This window comes from Mobula birostris, chromosome 8 (assembly GCF_030028105.1).
Source record: "Mobula birostris isolate sMobBir1 chromosome 8, sMobBir1.hap1, whole genome shotgun sequence".
Lineage (NCBI taxonomy): Eukaryota > Metazoa > Chordata > Chondrichthyes > Myliobatiformes > Myliobatidae > Mobula > Mobula birostris.
The window spans coordinates 88,418,963-88,445,334 of NC_092377.1; the positions used below are offsets into that span (position 1 = coordinate 88,418,963).

The window sequence follows — 26,372 nt, forward strand, 5'->3', positions numbered from 1 at the left end:
CAGTGTTGGGAAATTATTCCAAAGACTGCCTTTGGTTCTGGCCAAATATCCAAACTCCCCGGTAAATGTCCACAAGTAAGAGAAACTGGACCCTTTGATTCACAGGGCACATCATTGTGCTGATCCTGATTAATGTGAAACACTCTTCTTGCCAATTGCCCTGTTCTGCTTTCTTGTTGTGACTTTAGTCTTCTGTGTAAATAAATAACCATATAGTTTTAATCGACAAACGTGGAGCCTGTCAGGGTCACCTATTAAAGCTTGAATAGATTCTGCTGTAGATTCTAGAATCTTATGCCATTTCTCGTCTCTCAACAAACAAAAAGCTGGAAAAATTTGGTGGGTCGGGCAGCATCTGTGGAGGAAATGGACAGTTGATGTTTTGGGTTGACACCATCATCGGGACTGAAAGATACAGAGGAGATAAGCCATTATAAAACCTTGGAGGGAAGCGATCGATGGTGGTCGAGTTGACAGGTGATAGATGGATTCAGGTGAAGAGGGGAGATTGGAAATAACAACAGAAGCTGAGAGATGATAGGGGGAGGAAACAAGTGGGATCTTCTATTGTGCACAAGACGAATACAGAGGGCAGATTGCGTGAGGATCATTCCACAGTGCCAGGTAGTATAAAGAGGGGAAACGGAAACCAGGTCTTCAGCATTGATAGTCTGATTCCTGTGCTAATACAGAGATTATCTCCAAAGTGAAACTGCTTTATTAAATAGTTCTTCTTAATTGCCAACATGTTGTAGGTAAAAACTTGAATTTCATGCTGAATGGAACTGGTGATGCATTGGCAACTATGGTTACAGTACTGTGCAAACGTCTTGGGCACATATATATATAGCTAGGGTGCCTGAGACCTTTGCACAGTCCTGTATTTGTCAACGTGGAGCGGAGAGCGAATTTGTTAATATGGCGGCAGCGAATGATGTTTGGAGTGGTGAGGGTGGAGTGCTTGGGTGGGATGTGGGACAGGTGGCAGAGAAGGAGTGCCAAGGGTGAGTGCAGACACACACCAGGCAAGGTTATTTAATTCCTAACAATTGGTTTATTGATCATTATAGAATGTCTCCCTGGTGCTTCCCACTCCCTCCCTCTCCCTTCCCCTTTTCTCTATCATGATTCCTCTCTCCCTGCCTCTTTCCCACTCTTGGAGACCCACATCAGAAACAGGTTTACCATCACTCACAAATGGCATGAAATTTGTTTCTTTTTTGTGGCAGCAGTACAGTGCAATACATAAAATCACCTCAGCACCGTACAAAAGTGTTAGGCACCCACACTATGTATATGTGCCAAAGACTTTTGCATAATCCTCTAAGTGAAGAGCAGGAGCTGCAATGGTTAACCTTTAGAGAGGATGATTCTTTAATTTTGGAGATTCAGTTGAAGGTAGGCAGAAGAATACAATGCAAAGACATAAAATGTATATAAATTTCAAAAATATATAAATAGTACAAAAAAAGGAATAATGAGTCACTGTGTATGGATTCATGGACCATTTAGAGATCTGATAGTGGAGGAGAAAAAGATGTTTGAGTATAGGTCCTCAGTCTCCGGTGCTTTTTCCCTAATGTTAGTAATGAGAAGGCGGCGTGTCCCAGATGGTGAGTATTCTCAGTAATGGATACCGCCTCCTGAAGCTGTCCTCGGTGGTGGGGAGGGTCGTGTCTGTGATGAAGCTGGCCGAGTCTGCAGTCTCTGGTGGCCCCGAGCATTGGAGCCTCTATACGAGGCACTGATACAACCAGCCAGAATGTTCTCCACCGCACATCTATAGAAATCTGCAAGAGCTTTTGGTGACGTATCAAATCTCCTCAAAGCTGCTAATGGTGTGGAGCCCCTGGTGTGCCGTCTGCATCAAAATGTTGGGCCCAGGATGGACCCTCTGCCACGTTGATAACTAGGAGGCTGCTCACGCTTTCCACTGCTGCCCCTTCAGTGCGGACTGGCATGTGTTCTCCCGACTTCCCCTTCCTGAAGTCCACAATCAGTTCCTTGGTCTTGTTAGCGTTGCGTACAAGGTTGTAGTTGCAGCAACACTGAAGCAGCTGATCTATCTCATTCCTGTACGCCTCCTCATCGTCATCTGAGATTCTGCCAGCAACAGTGGTGTCATTAGCAAATTTATTGATAGCATCCGAGCTGTGTCTCGCCACACAGTCAGGAGTGTAGAGGGAAGAAGCAGTGGGCTAAACGGAATCAGGGAATGAGAATCCTTTAGTGGTGCACGTCCCGCTGCGATGACCGCAGCGAGGTGGAGTGGCACCCAAATGTGGTGAGTTCACACATTGCAAGAACGTGTTGGTTAGATCGAGAATGGGTCGGTTACCAAAGACCAGAATGCAACATCAGCAGTGGAGATGCAAGAGACTGCAGGTGCTGGGACCTAGAGCAAAAAACGCAATGGCTGGAGGATCTCAGTGAGTCAGGCTGCGTCTGTGGAGGGAAATGGACAGTCAATGTCTTGGGCCAAAATCATTCATCTGGACTGGACAAAGTCTAGCCAACTCCAGATGAAGGGTCTCAACTGCAAAGGTCAACATTTCCCTCCACAAATACAGTCTGGTCCACTGAGTTCCTCTTGAAGTTTGTCCTATTGTGTGCGTCAATGGTGCTGTACTGATTTGCTCTGGAAGGCAGGGAGGAGCCTAAGGCAGCTCCATGTTCTATTCTGCTTCAGGCCCAGTGCCCCAATCTTCACAGGTTTTCTTCTTCTTGTTTTATAGAATGCATTTATAGCCTCTGCTTTTTTCCTGTGAAGGCGTTTAGGCATTGAAGTGAAGGATTTTGGTCCGAGCTGGAGGAGTGGTGTTGCCTTTCATTCAGTTATTCACGCCATCCGTCCCGACTTGACCGACTTGGAAAGGGTCAGGAACCAGTCAAACAGGGAAAACTTGGAAAGTGCTTTCACCATCGCTGAAACTCAGCTCGGGATTCCAAGACTCCTGGACCCTGAAGGTACTTGTCAATCGTTATTCGTTAGAGTTCAAGTTACTGATGTAATTTTGTAATTTTATCTGTTTTATTGGTGGTGGATAGTTCAGCGGAGACTCCCACTGTAGGAACCTATTATCATCCTACATGGCTCTCTGTCCTTGCCAGAGCTGAACTCTCAGAAATTCCAATTCTTTAATACTATTCAAAAAGATGAGTCCTGGCAGACTACTACACTTCAGAAAGGTTTGTCTTTCTGATGGGACTTTAAGTAAGGCTCTAGCTGCCGTCCTCCTGATAATAGAGGATCATACTACCCTTTGTAGTATTTGAAGAAGGGGGGCTGTGCTATTATGTCCTGGCCAATGTTCTTTGCTCAGTCAACAAAATCAAGAAAAAAAATTCTCAAGTGCTAGTGAAGTGAAATTCCTGTGCTGGACAATTAATTGGTGAGCCTTTATAAAACATTAGTTTGGCTCCTATCAGAGTAATGTGTGCAGTTGCAGATGTTACGTTTTAGGAAGGTGCAGAAGAGGGTCAGTGAAATGATTTTAGAAACAAAGAGCTTTGGTTGTGTGGGACAGCGGTGAAGCTGAGTTTTGTTTTTGGAACAGGTGAGGTTTTGAGACGATGGGGTCAACGTGGTTAAACTCATGGAGACAGAGCAGATAGAAATTGCTCCTTCTGGCAGAGGTCTAAGAATGAAGGTGATGGGCAAAACAACCGAAAGAGACATGAGGATGATTATAAACACAAGAGATTCTGCAGATGCTGGAAATTCAGAATAACACACACAAAATGCTGGAGGAACTTGGCAGGTCAGACAGCATCTATGGAGAGTACTAAAGAGTTGACGTTTTAGGCCGAGACCCTTCATCAGGACTTTTGACGAGACCTGATGAACATCTGATGATAGACTGCCTGATATACTGAGTTGTTCCAGCCATTTGTCTGTGGGGAAGGTTATAGGCTGGTTTTCTCTCCAAGGGGTAATATTGGAGGCGGTTTCAGTTGATGTTCAAAAGGGAACTGGATAAGTATCTGAAATGAGAGAACTCACAGGCTATGAGGAGGAGGAAGGGGAGTGAAATTATCATCTGACATAGAGCCAGAATGGACAATAAAGGCCAATTGGCCTCCTTCCCATTGTGCCTATTATGATTCATTGAGGAACATGGGAAGTTTTAAGTTGCAGAGAAAGTGGGAAAAACAAAAGAGGTCTTTGACAAAGTGAAAACCAGGAGAGTCTGAAGGACTTGGGTGTTGGTGATGCTGGCTGAGCGAGCACAGCAGTGGTCTGTTTGGAGGAGGTAAACAAAATCTGAAACCCCAGAAGACGACAGAGGAGACAAAAGACCTGAGGGGTAGGAGTGTGAGGTGTAAGAATAGAAGGGTTGATTAGCTGTATCATGTGTCACCTTGGAAGATGAAGGCGCTAAGCTTCAGGCTTACACTGGGCTTTGTTGGAGCTGTGTAGGAGGCCAAAGGTAGAGTGGTTGAGTGAGACTAGGACAAGAATAAAAGTGTTCTGTACTTGCCTCATTTGATCTTCACCCTCCAAAGTAACACCTACCTTTTCCTGCATTCCCTCTGCCCCTCGTGCATTCTCCACACTTAAGACTTGTTCCGTTTCTAAGGTTTTTTTCCAATTCTGATGATAGCTCATCGACCTGAAGCATTCATTCTGTTCCCCACCCTCCCAGTAAATTTTGTCTCAAGTACTGAATACTTCCAGCGTCTTCTGTTTTTTATTTCCTCTTGCCTGGAAGTTTAGTTCAGATTTCTCCCATGTCATCTCTGTAATGAACTTTTGCTGAGGCTCTGTCAGCTTTGGAAACAGGAGGTCTTCATGACCTGTGTGCAGCAACACTCCTCAGTAATGAGCCTTCATCCTGTTGGGTGTTATAATGTTTTCTTCCATGGAATTATTATTGGATATTGTCATGTGTTTTTGTTGTCCCTGATGGAGGTTTTCTAATTATCTTTATTATTTTACTCAAGTAGAAGATTAAGAAATAGAACACATTACAACTCTGGTACTAACTCTTCACTCAGGCAAGCTTATATAATGTAGTTGGTAGAACAGCTGCCTCACAGTCTCAGCAATCCAGATTTAATCATTTCACAAACAAGAGAAAATCTGCAGATGCTGGAAGTCCAAGCAACACACACAAAACACTGGAAGAACTCAGCAGACCAGGCAGCATCTATGGAAAAGAGTACAGTCAGAGTGGATTCCGGCCAAGACCCCTCAGCAGTCCTTCAGACTTTGACCTTACTCTTTCCCATAGATGCTGCCTGGCCTGTTGAGTTCCTCCAGCATTTTGTGTGTATTTCTCAGATTTAATCCTGACCCCTGGAACAGTCTGTATAGAGTTTGCGTGTTCTGGCTGTGACTAAGTGGGTTTCCTCCAGGTATTTGCCTTCTCAGTTTCCAATTACCTGCAGCTGGGTGGTAAATTGGCCACTGTAAATTGCCCCAAGTGGGCAGGTGAGTGGTAGAGTTAAAGGGATGTTTTTGGGAAGGTGGGGCCAACACAACAGGGTTGGTGAAAGTAGATGGTCATCTTGGTCTCAGTGCACCAAAGTGTCTTTCTCCATGCTGTCTGACTCTACAAAAACATAGGAAAGGAAAGGAAAGGAAAGGTACGTCACATCTGGAGTTTCTCCGGTTAGTGAACGATTTCCCTCCATGCCTCTCTGACGTAGTATGAGGCAAGTTACAGCAGTGGTTTACCGTTGCCTTCTGCCAGGTGAGCTTCCAAAGAGACCACCAGCTCATAACCCAGCACGGATGGAAAGCATGCAGGGGAGCCGGCTGGATTCGAACTCGGGACCTTTTGTCCCGAAGTCTGACGCTGATGCCACTACACCACCAGCCAGGTCACAAAAACATAACACTTCCATAAGGTGTGTGCAGAAGGCCCTTCCAGTTGCACGATGACTGAACTATACATGACCCTACAATTGTGGCCAAGCCAGCGGTTTGTAAAGTTCTAATGTGATCTTGCTGCTCTTATGTTCTGTTCCTTGGTCAATAAAGGCAAGTATCCCATTTACCTTCTTAACCACTTTTCTGTCTGAACTGATCCTTCTTAGGGATCTGTGGAGATGTACTCTGACATCGGTCTCTTACTTTACCTGTCTTCGTATTTACTATATTTGCCGAGGGATCCGTGGACCCCAAGTTGGGAACCACTGCTCTAAAACTTTCCCATCCATACACCTGTCCAATTGGCCTTTAATGGTGGAGAAAAGGTCTGTTTCTGTGCTGTATGACTCTATGAAACTGTAAGAGAATAAGAGATATTGAGAAAAGGCCATATGCCGTCTGTGTGCTTTTGGGTATTAGTAAAGCCATGTGCTTTCAGTCCCTGTCCTGCCACAAGATTTGTGTCACACCCCAGGGGCATGTCATCCTCCTGCTACTCCTCAGCTGTGGGTGGTGACTTGTTAACCTTGTACTTGAAAAAGACTGGCCCCTGATCGAGAAATGCACCATTTAATGACTCAGTGTTGGCTTCAAGGAAGGATGATTAAATATTAAGTATTGAAAAGTGTATTGTAAGAATATTCAACTGCTTTGAATATTGACTTACAACCTCACCCAATTACTGCTATTTTTGGGTTACCAATGATAGAATCAAATCATTTAACCTCTTCAGCTCGTTGGATGATTGCATTTCTTACATTAATGGCGAGAAGATCCATTTTGCTAAATTGGAAAGAGATTAATCCTCCTACCACATTTCATTGGTTCTCTCAAACTATGCTGTGTTTAAATTTGGAAAAAATTGGAAGTGTTGTTTATGATCCCTCTATTAAATTTGATAAGACCTGAAGGCCATTTATTCAACATTTTCATATGATGTAATTTGATGTTTTCCAAACTTTTATTTCTTTGTAATATTGGTTGGGAGAAACGGAGTCGTCGACACTAAGGTTTCCTCCTTTTTTATGATATTACAGAACAGCCCATGTCTTTTTTTTTTAGTTTAGTTGATTAATTCTGTTTAGATTAGTTTTTTGGGGGGAATTATAAATTTTTTTCCTTTTTCATGGTTTTTTCTTAGATATTTTTCTTTGTTTTGTATTGTTCATCTGTATCCTATATGATTGGGAGTTTTATCATTTAAGTGTCAACTGGCTTTATAATTATGCTAATTATAACAATGTATTCCCAATAACTTTGTACCACTACCATGTTATGTTTATTATTATGAAACTAATAAAAAGATTGAAAAAAAAGAAAGAGAAGTGTATAGGTCCAATGGTTAAAACAAAACCTCTTATGCAAGTTTATAGGGTGCTGGTGAGGCAATATCTGGTGTACTGTATTGGCTTTTGATCCAAGGAATGATTTACTTACATTGGAGAAGTTTCATTAAGTTGATTCTTGGAGTGCATGGGGTGGCATGTGCCAAGAGGGTATGCGTGTTGAAGAAGAAGGAGAGGCGATCTTATTGAAACATGAGGAGAATTCCGAGGGGATTGTAGGCAAGCTGCTGAGAGAATGTTTCCTCTAGAAGGGGCATAGTTTTAGAATAAGGGGGGAGGTCACCGTTTTGTTTTTGCCTCTGGTGGGTGTGAACCCTTGGAATTTTCTACCCCAGTGAGCCATAGAAGAGGAGTCACTGAATATCCTCAAGCTGGATGCAGTAAACGACAAGGGAGTTGAGAGATATGTGGAGAGGGTGGGTGAGTTAGTGGTCTTGGGCCCAAGGTTTGGTCCGTCATGAACTTACTGAAAGTTAGAGCAGGGTCAAGGAGTTGGCTGGCCTACTCCTGCTCTGGTTTTTGTATGTTCTTATGCAAACCATTTCATGAAACTATAGCTTGCCACCTCTCACCTCTCACCTCTCACCTCTAAGCTTACCACCTCTCACCCCTAAGACCTCTTGCGTGTCCCTGATTTCCATCACCCCACCACTGACAGGCTGTCTCCACAAACCTCACTGCGTCCCCATCTTTCCTCTTCTTTCAATCCACTTCCTTGATCACGTTTCTGTTCATATGTCCTGACAACTCTGTAAGGAGTTAACCTCACTTTCTTGTCTGAAGCGCTCTTATGAGAAGTGGTGGAGTTTTGAAGCACACCACTGTTAGATGCTATTAGGGGTACAGTATGTACATATTGCTCAGTTGTCTGAAGGAGCAGCTGAACCCTATCTTCTAACTGAATGACATTTTACAGATGTTGATGTCGACAAACCAGATGAGAAGTCCATCATGACCTACGTAGCACAGTTCCTAAAGCAATATCCAGACCCACGGGAGGCTGAACCTGAACCCGCAGAGGAAGAGGTGAGTTCTTTCCTATTTCTATTTCAACTTGCTGCAGAAGCACAGAGTAATACAGCAGAGGCAGGGTATGTGGTCTCTTTAGTCTGCACCAGCCAAGCCCCACTCCCTTCCTGTTCCCCATGGCCCTGAGGTTGTCCATCCTTCAGGAATTTACAGTATCTTTTTTCCATTGAAACTTTCTGTCGATTGGACTTCAATCATACTTTTGGCCATTGGATACTAAATCACACAAACATTTATTGTACATCTAAGGGGAAAAAAACTGCTGATGCTTGATAACCAAATAAAAATAGAAAATACTGGAAACACTCAGCAATTGTGGTGAGAGAAATAGTTCATATTTCAGGTCCTTTTCTCGGAGAGGGAAAACAAACCTGTTTAAATGTGCAGAAAAGGGGAGAGGTGTTGAGACAATAAGGAATATGAATTATTGGGTCAATCGATGGAGGGTAATAAAGGCTTCTTAACAGCAGGTGATTTGTCTGGACAAGATGTAAACAGAGAGAGAGAGAATGGAGAAAATAAATCCCATCCAACCCCTTCTCTGGAACATCAAATATTATTGTTTTCTAACATTTCTCAGATCAACGGCCTGAAATTATACCTCTTTTTCACTCTCTATGCCACCTGACTTGCAAAGCATTCTTTTATTTTACTATTGCATGAGTAAGCATTTTCTCATTATTTACTGTATCAAAATGTTCCATGACCTTGGACACATCAGTAAGATCTGCTCCTATCCTTCCTTGTTTTAACAGAACACCTTCATCATCTCTAGGCTCTCCACATACCTGAATTCCTCCATTCCAGTTCTGATGAAAGTCTTGACCCGAAACGTCGACTGCCCATTTTCCTGATCCACTGAGTTCCAGCAGTAGTGTGTTTGTTTTTGGCTCACAATCTTTTGTGTGTCCACATTTTTCCATAGATCCTTATCCCAGTTATCACTTTCCCCTGGTACTGGCACCTGTGTCGTCAGTGGTCAAGGCCCTCATACTGAAACTCTTTATTTCTCCATCTCTAGCTCCTTATTAAGATACTTTCTCAGAAGATATAGCTTTTCGCCACCTTGTCTGTCCCAGTGTTTGGATACTTTGCCGTGTTAACTTGCATTTATAAAACCTATTTTTGGCATGGAAAACATTGCAACACGACACTGATGTTCTTTAGCTTTGTGAGTTCTTGTATTTTTTTATACAAATTTGAATAATTTTTCAGAAAGTATGGATATTTAAAAAGTTTGATATTCTGAGAATACTGCAAAGCATGAGTCCTAATTGTAACTTCTCAGATGAGTGCGTCGAGCTGTTTCTTATCTCTCCTTGCAAGTTGTCTTGACGCTCCTGATGAATCTGTGCGTGAATGTTTCTCAGAGCCTGTCGTGGAATTGCGTCCCTGCCGCTCACAATGTTCTGCAAAATTTCTACTGGCTGAACAGGAAGGTTGTGTAAGATTGCAAGTTTGGGTCTGAGTTACTGTCCCCGTGGATACGGCTTGCTGTCACTGTTTAGACTCGAATTCAGCAGCATCTCGCTGCCTCTCTTTTCACTGTACAATTATTTCCATTCCATGCTCCACCAGCGTGAGGGCAAACAGCTGCTGAGAGACTTGAAAGTTTGGCTGGAGCAGTTTGAAAGGGAGCTCACACGGTCTCAAATGGTGGAAGCCGGGCTGCAGGAGAGTTATCAGGTGGGTTGGTGCTATCTTTGTCGATTGTCATTTCTGAAGTGCAATTTTATCAGGCTCCTGCTGTGAGGCAGTAGTCTGGGCTCTGCAGATAAGAATCAGGTTTAATATCACCGGCATTTGTCGTGAAATTTGTTAATTTTGCGGTGACTGCGGTACATGATAATATGGAAAAAAAACTGAATTGCAGTAAGTATATATATGTAAAACAAATAGCTAACTTAAGTAAGTAGTGCAAAAACAGAAATAAAAAAGTAGTGAGGTAGTGTTTATGGTTTCAATGTGCATTCAGAAATTGGATGGCAGAGGGGAAGAAGCTGTTCCTGAGTCACTGAGTGTGTGCCTTCAGGCTTCTGTACCTCCTTCTTGATGATAGCAATGAGAAGAGGGCCTGTCCTGGGTGATGGGAGTCCTTAATAAAGGAAGCCACCTTTTTAGAGGCACTGCTCCTTGAAGATATCTTGGATGCTACAGAGGCTAGTGCCCATGATGGAGCTGACTAATTTTACAGATCCTGTGCAGTAGCCCCCTCTCCCCCATACCGTCCCGTGATGCAACCAGTCAGAATGCTCTCCATGGTACGTCTGTAGAAATCTTTGAGCTTTTTAGTTGACATTGCAAATTTCTTCAAACTCCTAATGAAATACTGTATTGCCACTGTCTCTGGCTGTATCAATATGTTGGGACCAGGTTGGGTCCTCAGAGATAATAACACCCAGGAGCTTGAAATTGTTCACTCTCTTCACTTCTGATCCTTTTTTAATTCTGTTTGTTTACAAAGCTGTCTTTTTTTGAAATTGATTGCTGCTTGCCGTCTACATTTGAACTGGTTTTTGGGAAGACGAATTCTCATTTGTACTAATTGCCTGCTATCCATATGTAACTGGGTCTTGGTTACACTGGCTGCTGAGGTGTCTAAAATGGATTCTTTGTATGTTATATAAAATGGCTTTTCTGTAATAATAACTGTGACGTAAGGAGTTCTCTCTCTCCCTGCTTGTTTGGGTTATATTATTGATAAGGGGAAGAACGAACCAATGTGTGTCCATGTTGTTCTTTTTGTGGGTGATATTCTGTCTCATATGGCTGGGAACCGTGTGGTTTGGCGGGTTTTTTGGGAGGAGAACTGAAGAGGGAGGACGTGCTGGATGCGCTCTGGTCGACCACCGTGGTTGGCCCCGAGCAGCGGGTCGAGGGGGTCAGAGGAGATCGCATGGTAGAAAGAAGACCCCGTTCATTGAGCTCCAACGGTTGTGCACGAAGTGGTTGAACTCTGATAAGTTTGGCGCCTTTTACTTTCCTTTTATATTGTATCTCTATTAATTACATAGTCCCAGTAAGATCTATAAGTTGTAATCTGTAAATCGTACATTGTGTGCTGTCTGATATTTGAGGTGTGAGTTTGAACCAGGGTGCATTACACAGCAACTACACAAAACGTGAGACGTGGTTTGGTGGGCGGATGGGGTTTCCCCTAGGTAGACACGAGCCGATAGCCCTGAGCCTTACACTTATGAGTCCTGAAAGTTGTCCTTTGTCCCTCAATTCCAAATGAGGACGAAATTGAGTGGGACAAATTGAACTGTGTAGTTATGTGAGGCACAGGTTTGATATTGAGAAACAATTCCCCATAGCAGACGTCTAAGTCAAGACAGCTTAAGAATTAAAATATAAGTTTAAGAATGAGTGGTTTAGAAGGGATCAGAGGACAATTTTTTTTTCACCTCGAGGCTGGTTGCAGTCTGGAATGTACTGCCTGAAAGGGCAGGGGAGGCAGATCAGTCAAAACTGGGACAGAGTATACTGTGGACTAGGTGCTGGCAACTGGGTTTGTATGGAGGGGAACTCAGTGGTTGTCATGGACACGGGGCCTGTTTCTGTGCAGTCTCACTTTATTATTTAATCAATCTCTTCAAAATGATGGATTGATCTGAAAGGGAGGAGAGGATGAAAGTGTTCCTTCTGTTGGAGAAATCTAAAGCTAGAGTGAATTCACTGGCCTTTAGTTACACTAGGGCAGAGGGAATTTGGAACTCAGGCCCCAAAAGGCAGCATGCTCTCCAGAGTTCAGAACGAGGCCTAACCCCATTGAAGCGTACAAGTTTCTAACAGTGCTCGATACAGTAAATGCAGAGCTGGTGATTTCTCGTGGCTCACTTGTCTTAGAACCAGGAGTGACAAAAGCAAAATAAATAAGGTGCTGGCTGCTTAGGACAGGAATGATAAGAAATTTCTTCACCCGCAGGGCTGTGAATCTTTGCAATTCTCCAGTCTAGGGTGCAATGCAGGCCAGTCACTGATTAATGGGATCAATGGGGTTTTAACTTTTTTAAGGGAATCAAAGGATATGCAGTTAGTTCAGGAACGTGGCACCAGGTAAAAGATTTGGGATGGTCTTATTGAATGACAGAGCAGACATGAAGGGCTGAATTGTCAACTCCTGCATCTTTTTCATACTTTCTTAAAATACTGGGCATCAGTTGCTTTCATCATGACGATTAACAGATTTTGGTCGGAATTAGGGCTGGTAAGTGAAGCAGAGATAGAGTCCTATCTTGACCTCATGGAATGGTGGAGCAGGACCTGGGGATCAAATGGCCTCCTCCTGTGCCTCATGCTTTTCTTTCCTTCCACTTCACTTTGGATGATATCGTTTCCGTGCCACACAACTGTGGATGAACCTCATGGACAGACGGTCAGTATGAATCTTGCCATTTGAGTGTTGACAGGTTAAGTGACCATGATAAGGGATGAAGCTGGTAGCAGAGTGATGATCAGGGAGGTGGAAGTGTTTAGGATTGGAGGAGCACAGTGGTCTCGAAGGAGGCGAAAGTTGGTGAGCATTGGATTGGCATCGCACAGTGGGCTGAATGGCCTAAACAGTGCTGTAGTGTTCTGTGTCCATCTAAAACTGCAGTCCACAAGAAAAGTAACATTAAAGCCTTTTATTAGTCAAGCAAAATCAAGGTGGAGATTGACAGATATTTAAACCACAAGAAAGTTGAAGGCTATGGGAAGAGAGCAGGTTTCAAGTTCTTGTGTGTCAATATCTCTGAGGATCTAGCATATTGATGCAATTACAAAAAAGACATGCCCATGGCTATATTTTATTAGAAGTATAAGGAGTCTTCTAATGTCACCAAAGACTCTTGAAAATGTCTACAGATGTACTGTGGAGAGCATTCTAACTAATTGCATCACTGTCTGATATGGAGGGGCTACCACGCCTGGTGGGAAAAAGCTGCAGAAAGTTGCAAACTCAGCCAGTTCCATCATAGGCACTAGCCTCCCCAGCATCGAGGACATCTTCAAAAGACAATGCTTCGAAAAAGGCAGATCCATCGTTAAGGATCACCATCACCCAGGACAGGCCCTCTTCTCATTGTTACTACCAATGAGGAGGTACAGAAGCCTGAAGACACACACTCAACGTTTTGGGAACAACTGCTTCCCCTCCGCCATCAAATTTCTGAATGGACAATGAACCCATGAACACTACCTCAGTGTTGTTTTTTTTTGCCCTTTTTGCACTACTTATTAATTTAATTTTTTAACATAATTCTGATTGTAATTCATAGTTGTTTTTATTATTATGCTTTGGAATGTACTACTGCCGCAAAAAAGCAAATTTTATTACGTACATACGCCAGTGATGTTAAAGCAGATTCAGATTCTGATTCTGACTCCAAGAATGTATTTACCTCTGTATCTTATCGAACAGTACAGCCATTGGCCTGCTTCTGCTGTTGTTTCTTGTCCTCTGCCAGAAGCCATTCAGAATAAACAGGGCGATGAGTGCTTAGAGCAGCTGGGCGGTGCTAGGATACATCTTGAATAGTTTGTGTCAGGGAAAGGATGCCGACGACATATTGGTGGTGGTGGACCTGTTCATGCATGTGACTCAGTGCCACCTCAAGGGCACTTGGGTATGGACAATAGATTCTGGTCTTAACAGCAACCACAGTGAATTTGATAGCAATCCCGTTCCCACTCCCGTGCTCAGTCACTTGTAACGCAGGGAAGTGAGAACAGAGGGAGGGGTGGAGAGATAAAGGTGGCATAAGGTGTTGTACAGATCGAGGAGCACTCCAGTTCTGATTATGACTCCACATTGATGTTCTGCTGATGCCTCTCGTCCAATTAATAATTATGGAGCATGCAATTCTGAATTTCAAATGCTACTCAGGCTGCCAAAGATTGCAACTGTTTCACAGTAGATACCCATTTATTGGTGTGTATAAATGATAGCTCTAAGTGGATGTACACATCTGTTTCCACAGCTGTTTAAAACATTTCAAGGCCAGTATGAAATGAAAAAGAAGCACATCAAAGCACTAATTCAGTCTGCGCAGTCGCTGGAACAGGTCACGGTGAAACAATTATGGGACAGAGTGACTGTCAGAGTAAGTCATGAGAGAGTGCATCTGCAAAGTTGCCATGTTGTTGTGGGATTGTTTATTGACAGTGAGTCTGATGCTCACGGCCAAGTAATTGCAGTAAAGTCTTTGGCTTACCTTTCTTAGCTAATGGATTGGCACATCGTGTTGGATAAATCACTTCCTGGGCCCCTGGGTGCCATCGGAGCCTGGCTGCACAGAGTGGAGGCTATTCTTGGAGAGGAAATCATAATCCAGCAGGCACATGACGAAACAGCCAACATCATCCACAGGAAGCTGGAGCAACACAAGGTGAGGCTCGGACAGGAATGCACGTTGGGTCACACCTCTGAGTGCTGGCATGTCTTCCTTCTGGAGCTCTGGTGGAGAACCCGCTTGAACTAACTGCCATTGATCACAACATCTCATCCAACTTAAACTCGCTCAGGACCTTAATCTCCCTCATCATGCAGCACAGAAACAGGCCCTTCAGCCCAACTTGTCCGTGCTAACCATCCATACGAGTCCCATTTGCCTGCATTTGGTCTCTATCCCTCTAAATCGGGGATCTAACTTGGGGTCCACAGACCCCTTGCTTAATGGTATTGGTTCATGGTATAAAAAAAGTTTGGAATCCCTGCTCTAGATGGTTCCTATCCGTGTATCTGTCCCAATGTCTTTTAAATATTGTTATTGTACTCCATACATGTATAACCCTCTATGTGAAGAAGTTGTTCCTCAGGTCACTTTTAAATCTTTCCCCTCTCACCTCAAACCTATGCCTTTTCATTTTTGGCCCCCTTTCCTCAGGGTTATAAGACTGCCTTCACTTTATCTGTGTCTTCATGATTTTATACACCTCTCTGTAAGGTCTCCTATGCTTGCCTGTTCCCAAGTGTTGTTAAAAACGACATTTCAATTGCAACGATAATCATATTTTTCTCTCTGAGGAATATCACGGGGAGTATAGAGGTTATGTGCAATTTCCTATGAATTGACTTGGCCCTATCAGGTATATTGGTTATGTGCACAGGGAATCCACAGAGTACTGTAACAAGTGCTGGGAATACTGTAACAGAGGAACCTGGGAGTCCAAGTGCCCAGTTCGCTGTGCAAGGAGACAGTGTGTTGAAGAGGAAGTTCAGCATGCTGGCCTTCATCAGAGCATTGAGTTTGAGAGGAGGAATATTAGTATTGGTGCACAGTTTTGGTCACCCATTTATCAAAAGTATGTTGTCATGCTGGATAGGTTGCAGAGGAGATTTAGGAGCATGCATCTTGGATGAGAGGGCCTGAGTATTAAGGGAGAGGTTGGCTACTCTGGAACTTTATTCCCTAGAGTGCCAGAGCAGGAGGAGTGATCATAGAAGTTTATAAAATCATGAGGACTATAGATAAGGTGGACAGTCATAGTCTTTTCCCCGGGGGACTGGGAGTCCAGAACTCATCGGTATAGATAAGACGGGAGAGATTTAAGAGAGACCTACAGAGTCACTTCTTTACGCAGAGAGTAGTGATCAGGAGCTGCCAGCGGAGGTGGTCAAGGCAGGTAAAATTGCAACATTTGAGAGGCAGTTGCATAGCTACCTGGAGAGGGGGGTCTTGGAGAGTTATGGGATGCACTCGGGTACCTGGGACAGCAAGAAGGGTCCCGAGATTCAGTGGTTCACAGGGACCAGTTGGGTCAAAGGGTCTGTTTCTGTGCTGTATTAATCTATAACTCTGTCACTCTGAGACCATTCTGTTATTGTCTGGTCACAAGAGCAGAGTTCCCTTCCCTCTGCAGTTCTAATACAACAACGAATTCACACTATATCATTTGCCCTTGCGATCTATCCCCGTGTTAACCAATCAACAGAAGTAACCAACTGTTACTGCGAGCAAACTGGTCGATTGAAATTGCACTAACAAAATATTTCACCCGGAGAACATTTATTGACCACCTCACTGGCACTGAGTAATACAGTTCCTGTTGGACTTTAACTTGAGTGAAGCTTTCTTGGGTAATACTAGAGTGTAATATTTTCACTTCCTTGGTGTGACCCTGCAAATGTTATCATAAATTAATTATTTCTAAAAAGCAGTCATCTTATTGTGTAACAGAATGAGAGTGTAGAAACAGCAGTGAAATGAAGGACCAGTAAATCTGCTTGTGGTTGTGTGATACAAGGAGAACTCTTCATAAGCATTTACAATCTCTTCCATGTTAGAAGGCAGACAGGTTCCTCTCCTAATGCCTTGTTCAGAGAGTAGCACCCTTGACAATATCTGCGGGGGGTGTGCATTTGAAGCCCTGGAGAGTGAATTGAATCTGTAGCCTTCTGACTGAGGGACAGGGTGCCAATCCTGAGTCACAAATACCACTTTCCCAGTGGTGCCAGTGAGAAACTGCCTCATGGAAGCAGTCTGGGCTGACTTCAGAAGTCAAACAGAGACCTGACTATTCTCCTTGGTGGTTACCTGTAGACTGCCCAGAGGAACTTTGTTGAATTTGAGTTTTCCTCTTCAGTTGATGCAGTTATGCTGTGTCAGGTGGTAAGAGGGGGTAGTGGTTAAGCCAGGACTAATCTGGGCCTGGTCTGCCCCTACAGAGGGCAATCACACCTGAAATAGTTTATTCACATTGGTTGCGGTGGTGCAGAGGAGATTTATGACGATTGTATTGAAACTGAAAATTTACAGTTCTGGGGGTGGGGAAGATGGATAGACTGGGGTTACACAAACACGAGGAAGTCTGCAGATGCTGGATCTCCAAAGGACACACCCACAAAGTGGTGGAGGAGCTCAGCATCTGTGGAAAAGAGTAAACAGTCGACATTTCGGGCCGAGGTCCTTAATCGGGACACATGATGGAAACAGCATGACAAAGGGTCCTGGTGAAGGGTCTCAGCTTGAAACATAAACAGTTCACTCTTTTCCATTGTTGCTGTCTGGCCTGCTGAGATCCTCCAGCATTTTGTGTGTGCTGCGATAGACTGGGGTTGTTCTCTTTGAAACAGCAGAGACTAGGGGGGTGGGGGGGAACAATGGGCATGAATAACATTATGAAGCACCAGTTTCTCCTAGCAGAGGGGTCAAAAATGAATGGGGTTTGTATTTCAAGTAATGAAGGATTTGAAGGAAGATGAGAGGAGTCAGAGGATGGTAGAAATTTGGAACTCACTGACGGGGTGGTAAAGGCAGATGTCCTCATCACAATTTCAGCAGCACTTGGATGTGTACGTGACCTGCAGGTCTATGGATTACTGGAGGATAGGATCAGATTGTGTGGCCTTTCTTGACCAGTATAGGCATGATGGACAAAACAACCACTTTCTGTGATGCTGTGATCGGTAAGAAATGGTGGTCACTTCATCCTTTATATGGATTACCGAATGAACGTCCTGAGCTAACCTTGACCAATCTCAGATGTTATGTATTTGTTTCTTCCCCAGGACGTTATAAAAGCTTTAGAGAGTCATCAACAAATATTCCACCAGATCTACAGGGCAGGATCTGTGAATGGGATTCCCATCCAAACTGATCAGCTGCAGGACATGGCAGAACGGTGAGCGGCAGATTGGTTAAATTATTTCAGTGAAACTCCTGTCAGCTCAATGACTTAAAATAATAATCGTGACCTTGGTCTTTCTTGTGTGAATTTCACTGAACCTAGCTGGGCAGTTAATAAAGTGATAAAGTGATGTAGTTTACATTTCCTTACCACATGGAATCAGGCCATTTGACCCATTGAGTCTATGCCAGCCCTCCGAGCGATCCCTTCAGTTCTCCCTCTCTTTTCTCTCACATGCATCACAGCTACAGTCCTGTGCAAAAGTCTGAGGCATATATATATATATATATATATAGAGCTCGGGTCAACATGGAGCAGAGAGCAGGTTTGTAAATCTGGTGGGAGCAAAGGATGTTGGGAATGGCGAGGGTGGAGTGCCGCGAGAGGGGTGTGGGACAGATGGCAGAGAAGGAGTGCCAGGGGTAGGGCAGGGTGGCACTGGTGCAGACACACCCTGCCCTGAGGCACCAGGCAAGGCCACATGATTCCATTCATTACAGAATGTCTCTCTGGTGCTTCCTGCTCCCTCCCCTCTCCCTTCCCCTTTTCCCAACCACGACTCCCCTCTCCCTGGCTCCTTCCCACACTCCGACCGCAATAGAGACCCGTATCACAATCAGGTCTATCTTCATCCACATGTCACAAAATTTGTTTTTTTTTGTGGCAGCAGTACAGTGCAATACATAAAATAGGGTCATAAGGAGAACTTTTGGTACATTGGCCTTTGTAAATTAGAACACTGATTACCAGAGTTGGGATGAAGTTGTACAAGATATTTGTTCGTTTGATAGGTGCTATATTCAACCTTCAAGGTACATTTGTTATCAAAGTTTGCATTCCTGATACAACCTTGAGATTCATCTTATAACAGGCAGCCTCAAAACAAAGAAACCCAAAGAAGATCAATAAAAAAGACTCTCAAACACCCAATGTGCAGAGAAGAAAAAGCAAATCATGATAAACAATAAACAAGAAATCCACAAAGACAGTCCTGTCCATGGATCCTTAGATCAGCCCAGGGCAGATCAGGCCTCAATACCCTTACCTTTTCAATCTGGCCCAGTGCTTAAATCATCCAAATATCGGGTTCAGTCGCTTTGGTAGGCCTCCTCGATTTGGCCTGTATCTGACCTTTCCGATTCGGCCGAGCACTTAAATCATCATCCAAACTTCAGGTTCATACGGTTTGATCTGTTCTGGAGCCGGACCCCACCTCCTCGACTCGGCCTGTACCTGACCTTTCCAATTCGGCCCCGGCACTTGAATCGATCAAACCTTGGTTCTTCCTCGCTCTTGACTGTGGGCCCACAGTCACACCGAATTGCTTCCCAGTCCAAAATGAAGTTACAGACTATTGTTTACCAGAACAAGAGTGATTAATGAAGCATTTAGTTGTTCTCTTTATTTCATTAGCCACCAGCCAGAAGTTGCCGAGATTCACCAGCACCATCTTAAACTGTTCTGTGTCATGACATAGGCAACCATGGTCTTTGACCATGATTGTTCTTGGCAAATTTTTCGACAGAAGTGGTTTGCCATTGCCTTCTTCTGGACAGTGTCTTTATAAGATGGCTGATCCCAGCCATTATCAATACTGTGCAGAGACTGTCTGCCTGGTGTCATTGGTTTCATAACCAGGGCTTGTAATATGTACCAGCTGCTCATACGACCATTTACCACCAGCTCCCATGGCTTTACATGACCCTTATTGGGGAGGGGTGTGTTAAACAGGTGCTACACCTTGCCTAAGGGTGATCTGCAGGCTAGTGAGAGGAAGGAGTGCCTTGCACCTCCTTTGGTAGAGATGTATCTCCACCCGCCACCCAGTAATAGACATTGGTGAGGCGAGTATCGTGTCCAGGTCAGGTCAGCTACCTACAGGAAAGACAACAGTAAGCTTGAAACAGCACAGGGAAAATTTACAAGGATGTTGCTGGGACTTGAGGACTTGAGTTATAGGGTAAGGTTGAATAAGTTAGGTTGAGTTGGTTAGATTAGCAGCACAAGAAGAATGAGGGGAGGAGATCTTATAGAGGTAGACAAAATTATGAGAGGTTAAGGTCACGTGAATGCATGCAGGCTTTTTCCTTCAGGTTGCGTGAGACTAGAACCAGAGGTCAGAGGTTCAGGGTGAAAAGTGAAACAGTTCGGCATGGACTAGATGGGCTGATGGGCCTGTTTCTGTTCTGTAGTACTCTATGACTCTATGAGTTCATGCTTATCAACGCCCCTCTGATTCCACCTACACCAGGTGTAATTTGCAGTGACCGATTAATCTGCCAACCTGCGTGTGTTTGGGAGGTGAGAGGACACTGGATTACCTGGGAGAAGCTTCTGCAGGCACAGACAAAATGTGTAAACCCACAAGGCAGGATTGAACCTGAGGGGAATCACTGGGATTGTCAGGCTGTAGCTTTGTATTGCACTGTCAGTGATGTGAAATATCACTCTCCATATATTAACAAGAAAAAAAATCTGCAGATGCTGGAAATCGAGCAACACACACAACATGCTGGAGAAACTCAGCAGGCCGGGCAACATCTAGGAAAAGAGTACAGTCGATGCTTTCTAGATGCTTCTTGGCCTGCTGAGTTCCTCCAGCATTTTGTGTGTTTTACTCCACATATACTTTCTGATTGGCTGAGTATTGTGTGTACAGTTTTTGGTCACCCTGTTATAGGAAAGATTTATTAAAGTGGAGAGCATGCAGAAAAGACATACCAGGATGCTGCCAGGACTTGGGGGCCTGAGTTACAAGGAGCGGGTGCCTGGAATGAGGGGGTTATCTGATAGAGGTATACAATATCAGGAGTGTCAAAGAAAAGATGAAAGCACCAGGTCCTTTTTTTTCCCATTGAGGATGTGCTAAAAACAAGAGGTTTGAAATTAGAAGCAAGTGATTTAAAAGGGACGTCAGCGGCAAAGGGTGGTGCATTTGAATGAGTTTTGGGACTCTTCAAGATCACTAAAATCACATCAGACTAAAAAGTAGCAGGGTTGTGCTAAATATGCTGCAAAGGCATCAGCATGAATGAATTTTGCATGCGGAGTGAAACTTTGTACATGTTCAGCATCACTAGTCAGGATGTTGAGACAATTATTATTTCCAGTTCTTTCTTGTTTTTATTTTTGTTAAGGTATCAGTGCAGCCCCAAACAGTCACAGTACAACCACACCGTTATCAAAGGTTTCTTTCAGACCTTCACCTAACATGTCTCTTTTAATTTCCAGCTTTAGTTTCATTACATCTGCATCCAAGCTCCACTTAACAAGACTGGATTTCCTTGAGTTAAAGTATCGTCTTCTGGCATTCCTGGTACTTGCTGAAACCAAACTTAAATCATGGATCATCAAATATGGCAGGAGAGAATCCGTTCAACTTCTCCTACAAAATTATATTGTAAGGAATATTTCAGTGGAATTGTACTGTGGTGTATTCTGTTGGCCCATATATACTGTGGACTGATTATTAATTATGATGACAGTGGCTAAAGGACAATCACTAACCAGTCCTCGCTGCCTTCAGCTTGGCCAGCTGAGTAGATATTAAGAGTCCACCACATAGAATCTGTCATCCCCTCCAGTTACTGATGAACTAGCTGGGTTTATAACAACCAACTGGCAGGTTATACGGCTAATTTGGAAATATTAATGTCAAATTTAGTCCAAGGTTTCAAAATCGTTATCCGGAGGGATCTTAATCCATACAAGCAGCACAGCTATTAATAAAAGCAAAAAAAAAAAGGATACACTCAGTGGGTGAGGCAGCGTCTGTGAGAAAGGAAGCAGGTTTAATGTTTCAGGTCAAAACCTTCATCAGAACCTGCTGTACAATCCCAGAATTTTCAACTTTAGATGCTGTAAATCTCAGATAAAGCAGAAAATTCTGGGATTGTACAGCAGGTTCTGATGAAGGTTTTGACCTGAAACATTAAACCTGCTTCCTTTCTCACAGATGCTGCCTCACCCACTGAGTGTATCCCTTTTTTTTTGCTTTTATTAATAGCTGTGCTGCTTGTATGGATTAAGATCCCTCCGGATAACGATTTTGAAACCTTGGACTAAATTTGACATTAATGTCTCCAAATTAGCCGTATAACCTGCCAGTTGGTTGTTATAAACCCAGCTAGTTCATCAGTAACTGGAGGGGATGACAGATTCTATGTGGTGAGCTCTTAATATCCACTCAGCTGGCCAAGCTGAAGGCAGCGAGGGCTGGTTAATGATTGTCCTTTAGCCACTGTCCACACGCAGTGCATAAAAAGTGAAATGATTCTGTCATTCTGTTCGCTTTTATGTGATGGTTATTTCTCATAACACTTGGATGTATAAAGTGTTCCTTATAGTCGCCCGAGCTTCCCTTGCAGACCTTGACCACCCACTGTATGGTTACAGCTTCTTCAGCAGTCCCTCAGGTTGGACTCGCTTGCTCTCCAGTCCTGTGGACTCTTAGATAGCTGATGAGAAAACTGCAGACTCTACCATGGATGGAGCGGTTGGTGGCTGATGGGGTGGGTGGTGAGTCAGGTATGCCTTCCGCCACTTACGGGAGGCCTCTGTGTGCTCTGGGATTTGACCTTCTCCAGCGCCACCCTAAATAATCTAGGGCCAGAGCTTCCCAGGAGTCAGAGGGGATGTTTCATTTCTTCAAGGAGATCTCGGGCACATTGGTGAATCCTTTCCCTGGTCTGCCTAGTAATCTCTTCCCCTGACAAAGTGTGAATGGAGTGGCAGTTTAAGGACTCCGGTGCTGGGTGTGCAGGAAGCCTTGGCCTGCCCAACGTAGCTGAATGCGATTAATTAGACACTCAGTTCCAGGGAGAAAATTTCAGATTTATTTATCACATTTACATGGAAACATACAGTGAAACGCATCATTTGCATTAACAACCAACACATCCAAGGATGTGCAGGGGGCAGCCTGCGAGTGCTCTGGCGCCAACGTAGCAAGTCCATAATGTTCAACGCAATAACAACACACGACTGAGAACAACACAAGCAGTAGCAGCAACAGCAACAACAGCAAAACAAGCCCCTTCCCCACCCTCCCATCCTTTCACCCTCACAGGCCTCCACCCTCAGGACAGGCCGCCTCTGGGCTTCCAGTCCCCGGGCCTGGACTCTCAAACTCGCCAACGTTGGCCCTCTGGCCGCCGGTCTTCGGCTGGGCTCCCAAACTTGCAGACATCGGGCTTCCAGCCTCCAGTCTTTGAGACGGCAACGTTGGCAAGATTGAAGTCGAGGTGCTATAGTGGAATGGTGAATGGGGTCTGACATGGTAGCTCAGAGTGGGGGTGGGGCTGACAGGTAACCAGGTGCCCAGTGGACTGCGAAATAAAAGTGGCAAGTGCTGGAATCATTTGGCAGGTCACTCTGGTACCTCTGTGAAGGGATCTTCAGCTTCATCCTGAAACATTCATTCTGTTTCTCTCTCCACACATTCTGCCCGATGTGCTGAGTGTTTCCAGAGTTTTCTGTTTTTAGCTCAATAAATGGCTTGTTTTTCCACTGAATTTGGACAGATGCTGAGAGAATGTAGGCAGCAGTCCAGGTCTCAGAAGCTCTGTACCAGGTCTTCCTTTCACACAATCATTTTGAACCCATGTTATACATATCTATATGACTGTATACTGCAACTGTGTGTAACACCAATGTATGTTCTGGTCTGGTCACAGCATGGCACGATAGTGTAGGATCAGAGTAATGGTGTATTGTGCCACTGATCACTGATCAGGGTTCAATTCCCTTATTACTATCTGTAAGGAGTTTGCACGTTCTCCCCGTGACTGAGTGGGTTTCCTCCAGGTGCTCCGGTTTCCTCCCACAGTCCAAAGACGTACGAGTTAGTGTTGGTGAGTGGTGGCCATGCTATGTTAGTACCGGGAGCATGGTGACCCCTGCGGGCTGCCCCCAGCACATCCTCGATCCAAACAACACATTTCACTGTACCTTCTGATGTTTCGGTGTCCGTGTGACAAATAGAGGTAACTTTTATCTTTAAGCTAATCAGCTTGACAGATGGGATTTACTGAGAGTGGAAAACCAGAGAGATAAGTAGGCTTAAAGGGTAAAAGTACAAAAACAGATTACATGAATTTTAGTCGGTAATCCCTTGACACAGAAGGTTGATCTAACTGAGATGTTGAAGATGTTAAGTATTTTAATGTAGTAGGTAGAAACTGTTTCCTTTGATAAGGGGATCTAATCTCAGGAAAAGTGCATGTTTTTCTTGGGTGATGCTAGAAATAACTTTTTGTAGAAATGCTAGTGGAAACCTTCAACCATCTCCTCCAAACACACACAACTGAAGATTCACCTCTTCCTCTTTCTGTTCCAGCATTTCTGAGATAAAGGCAAATTTTCCGTTCGACTTTGTTGAACTATCTTAGTATCTCTGTGTCTGCATATAGTGAGTTACATTTTGAATACCTAACCCTTAGTGATGTCCTTAATCTTTCCCTGCAGTCATTTGTTGAGGACAACAAGTTTTTCAGACATTATGAGGTCACTTTCCAGTCTCTGAAGCAGGCAGCTGATGCGTACTTGGAAGTTGAGGATTCAGGTAACTGGACGGGTGTTGAACCCGATTTAACGTGCCTGTCAGTTGAACTCTGACAATAGACATGTATGCCTACTCCCTCTAACCTCTGTGTTCGGTCCTTCCCCGTTATTTCTCTTGCCTCCAGCTGAAGAGAAAGAGAGTGTCACCAAGTTCTTGACCGACTCAATGGTACAGTGGCGGAATCTGTCTGTGGAGGTGCGCAGTGTCAGGAGCATGCTGGAGGAAGTGATTACCAACTGGAACAAATACAGCAGTACAGTAACAGACCTGCAGGCCTGGCTGGAAGATGCGGAGAAAATGCTGAATCAACCAGAGCTTGCAAAGAAGGTAAGATGTGACGATGCGGTCAACTCCGATAGACACTCGACCACTGTAGAATGCAGAGCAATCCAGTTCAAGCAGCATAATAATCTGCAGCGTGTTAGAGTGATAACAGTGAATTGGTGGAAGGGAAATGATGAGTAGGTTTTGAGCTAGCCTAGGCAATAATGAGAGTAGCTTCGTATAATAATGAGGTGGGCTGGAAGATAAAAGTGAGTTTGGGGACAGGATATAGTGAGCAGGTTATAGTACAATAGTGAGCCGGTATATATGTTAGAGAGTAGGCAAACCACTTTTACTGGCAGTCGTTCCATACGCTCACCACCCTCTGCATGGAAAAAGTTGCCACTCAGAACTTTCTTTAAATCTTTCCTCCCTCATTCTAAAAGTATGTTCCCTAGTTTTGGGCTCCCTTACCCTGGGGAAAAGTCTGCTACTGTCCACCTTATCTCATGTTTTGGACCCCCTTACCCCAGAGAAAAGACTCCTGCTGTGCACCTTATCTGTGCTTCTCAGAATTTCATGAAGTCACCATTCATTCTCCAACGTTGCAAGGAATGAAGATGCAGCCTGTCCAGCCTCTCCCTGTAACTTAGGTCCTCTGGTCCTGGCAACATCTCTTCTGCCCTTGTTCCAGTTTAACCACACCCTTCTTATAACAGGGTGACCAAAACTATATAATTTGTTTTATTTATTGACGTAGTGTAGAAAAGGCCCTTCCAGCCTTTTAGCCTTGCTGCCCAGCAATTCCTCGATTTAGTCCTAGCTTAATCATGAGACAATGTACAATGATCAATTAATCTACCTTTGGGCTTTGGGCTGTGGGAGGAAACCATAGCACTTAGAGGAAACTCAAACACTCAGAGGAAACCCACACGGCCACGGAGAGAACGTACAAACTCCATATAGTCACATAGATATTCTCTCTCTCTCTCTCTCTCTCTCTCTCTCTCTCTCTCTCTGTCTCTCTCTCTCTATCCATCCCATAGGATGATGATGGTTCCTTTCAGTCAGTTAGTGGGGTTTGATATGTGCACCCACTCCTCAGAAAGGAATAGCGTGTGCGTGAGTAGATTTTAGGTGGGTAGGGGGTTGCACAGGTCCAGACCCAACCTCTCGACATCCCCTCCTGGATCCAGCAGCATGGTGGGGTCCAAGACGGCTGGGGGAAGTTCTGTTGCAGTGAATGGCCAGACCAAGATCCGATGCACTACCGTTGACACTACCAGAAGGTTCATCCGCCCTTTGACAGGTCTTGTTTTTCATCCTGCAGGGTGTCTAGCCACCCTCCTGACCAGGCAAGCCTGGTGGGGGAGCCGGTTTAGTCACCGACCACCCGACCGTGCAACAGGTAGTACTGGGTTACATGGTACCAGCAGCATTCAGACGAGTGACCTGACCCCAAGTCACATAGATTAGGTGGACAGTAGCAGTCTTTCCCCCCAGGGTAAGGGGGTCAAAAACTAGGGTGCACAGTACTCCAAATGCAGCCTCACCAATGATTTGTAGAACTGCAACATAATGCCCCAGCATCTATACTCAGTGCCCTGACTGATGAAGACCAGGAAGTTAAACACTTTTCTACCACCCTATCAACCTGTGCAGCTGCCTTCAACGAACTGTGCAT

General features: G+C 44.3%; 1 protein-coding gene across 9 annotated transcripts in view; it reads left to right on the plus strand.

The window, feature by feature from the left end:
• The window catches only part of syne1b (spectrin repeat containing, nuclear envelope 1b), a 500,086-nt gene that overhangs the window by 99,575 nt on the left and 374,139 nt on the right, over positions 1–26,372 (plus strand). For 8 of the 9 annotated variants that reach the window (XM_072265605.1, XM_072265607.1, XM_072265609.1 and 5 more), the window contains exons 7-15: positions 2,771–2,967; positions 8,138–8,247; positions 9,829–9,936; positions 14,214–14,336; positions 14,457–14,621; positions 17,744–17,856; positions 21,094–21,262; positions 24,328–24,424; positions 24,549–24,751. In XM_072265605.1, the coding sequence (XP_072121706.1) occupies positions 2,771–2,967; positions 8,138–8,247; positions 9,829–9,936; positions 14,214–14,336; positions 14,457–14,621; positions 17,744–17,856; positions 21,094–21,262; positions 24,328–24,424; positions 24,549–24,751 (1,285 nt within the window). Of the gene's footprint in view, positions 1–2,770; positions 2,968–3,494; positions 3,558–8,137; positions 8,248–9,828; positions 9,937–14,213; positions 14,337–14,456; positions 14,622–17,743; positions 17,857–21,093; positions 21,263–24,327; positions 24,425–24,548; positions 24,752–26,372 lie in introns of those variants that run through there. The other variant, XM_072265614.1, reaches the window with a different exon arrangement.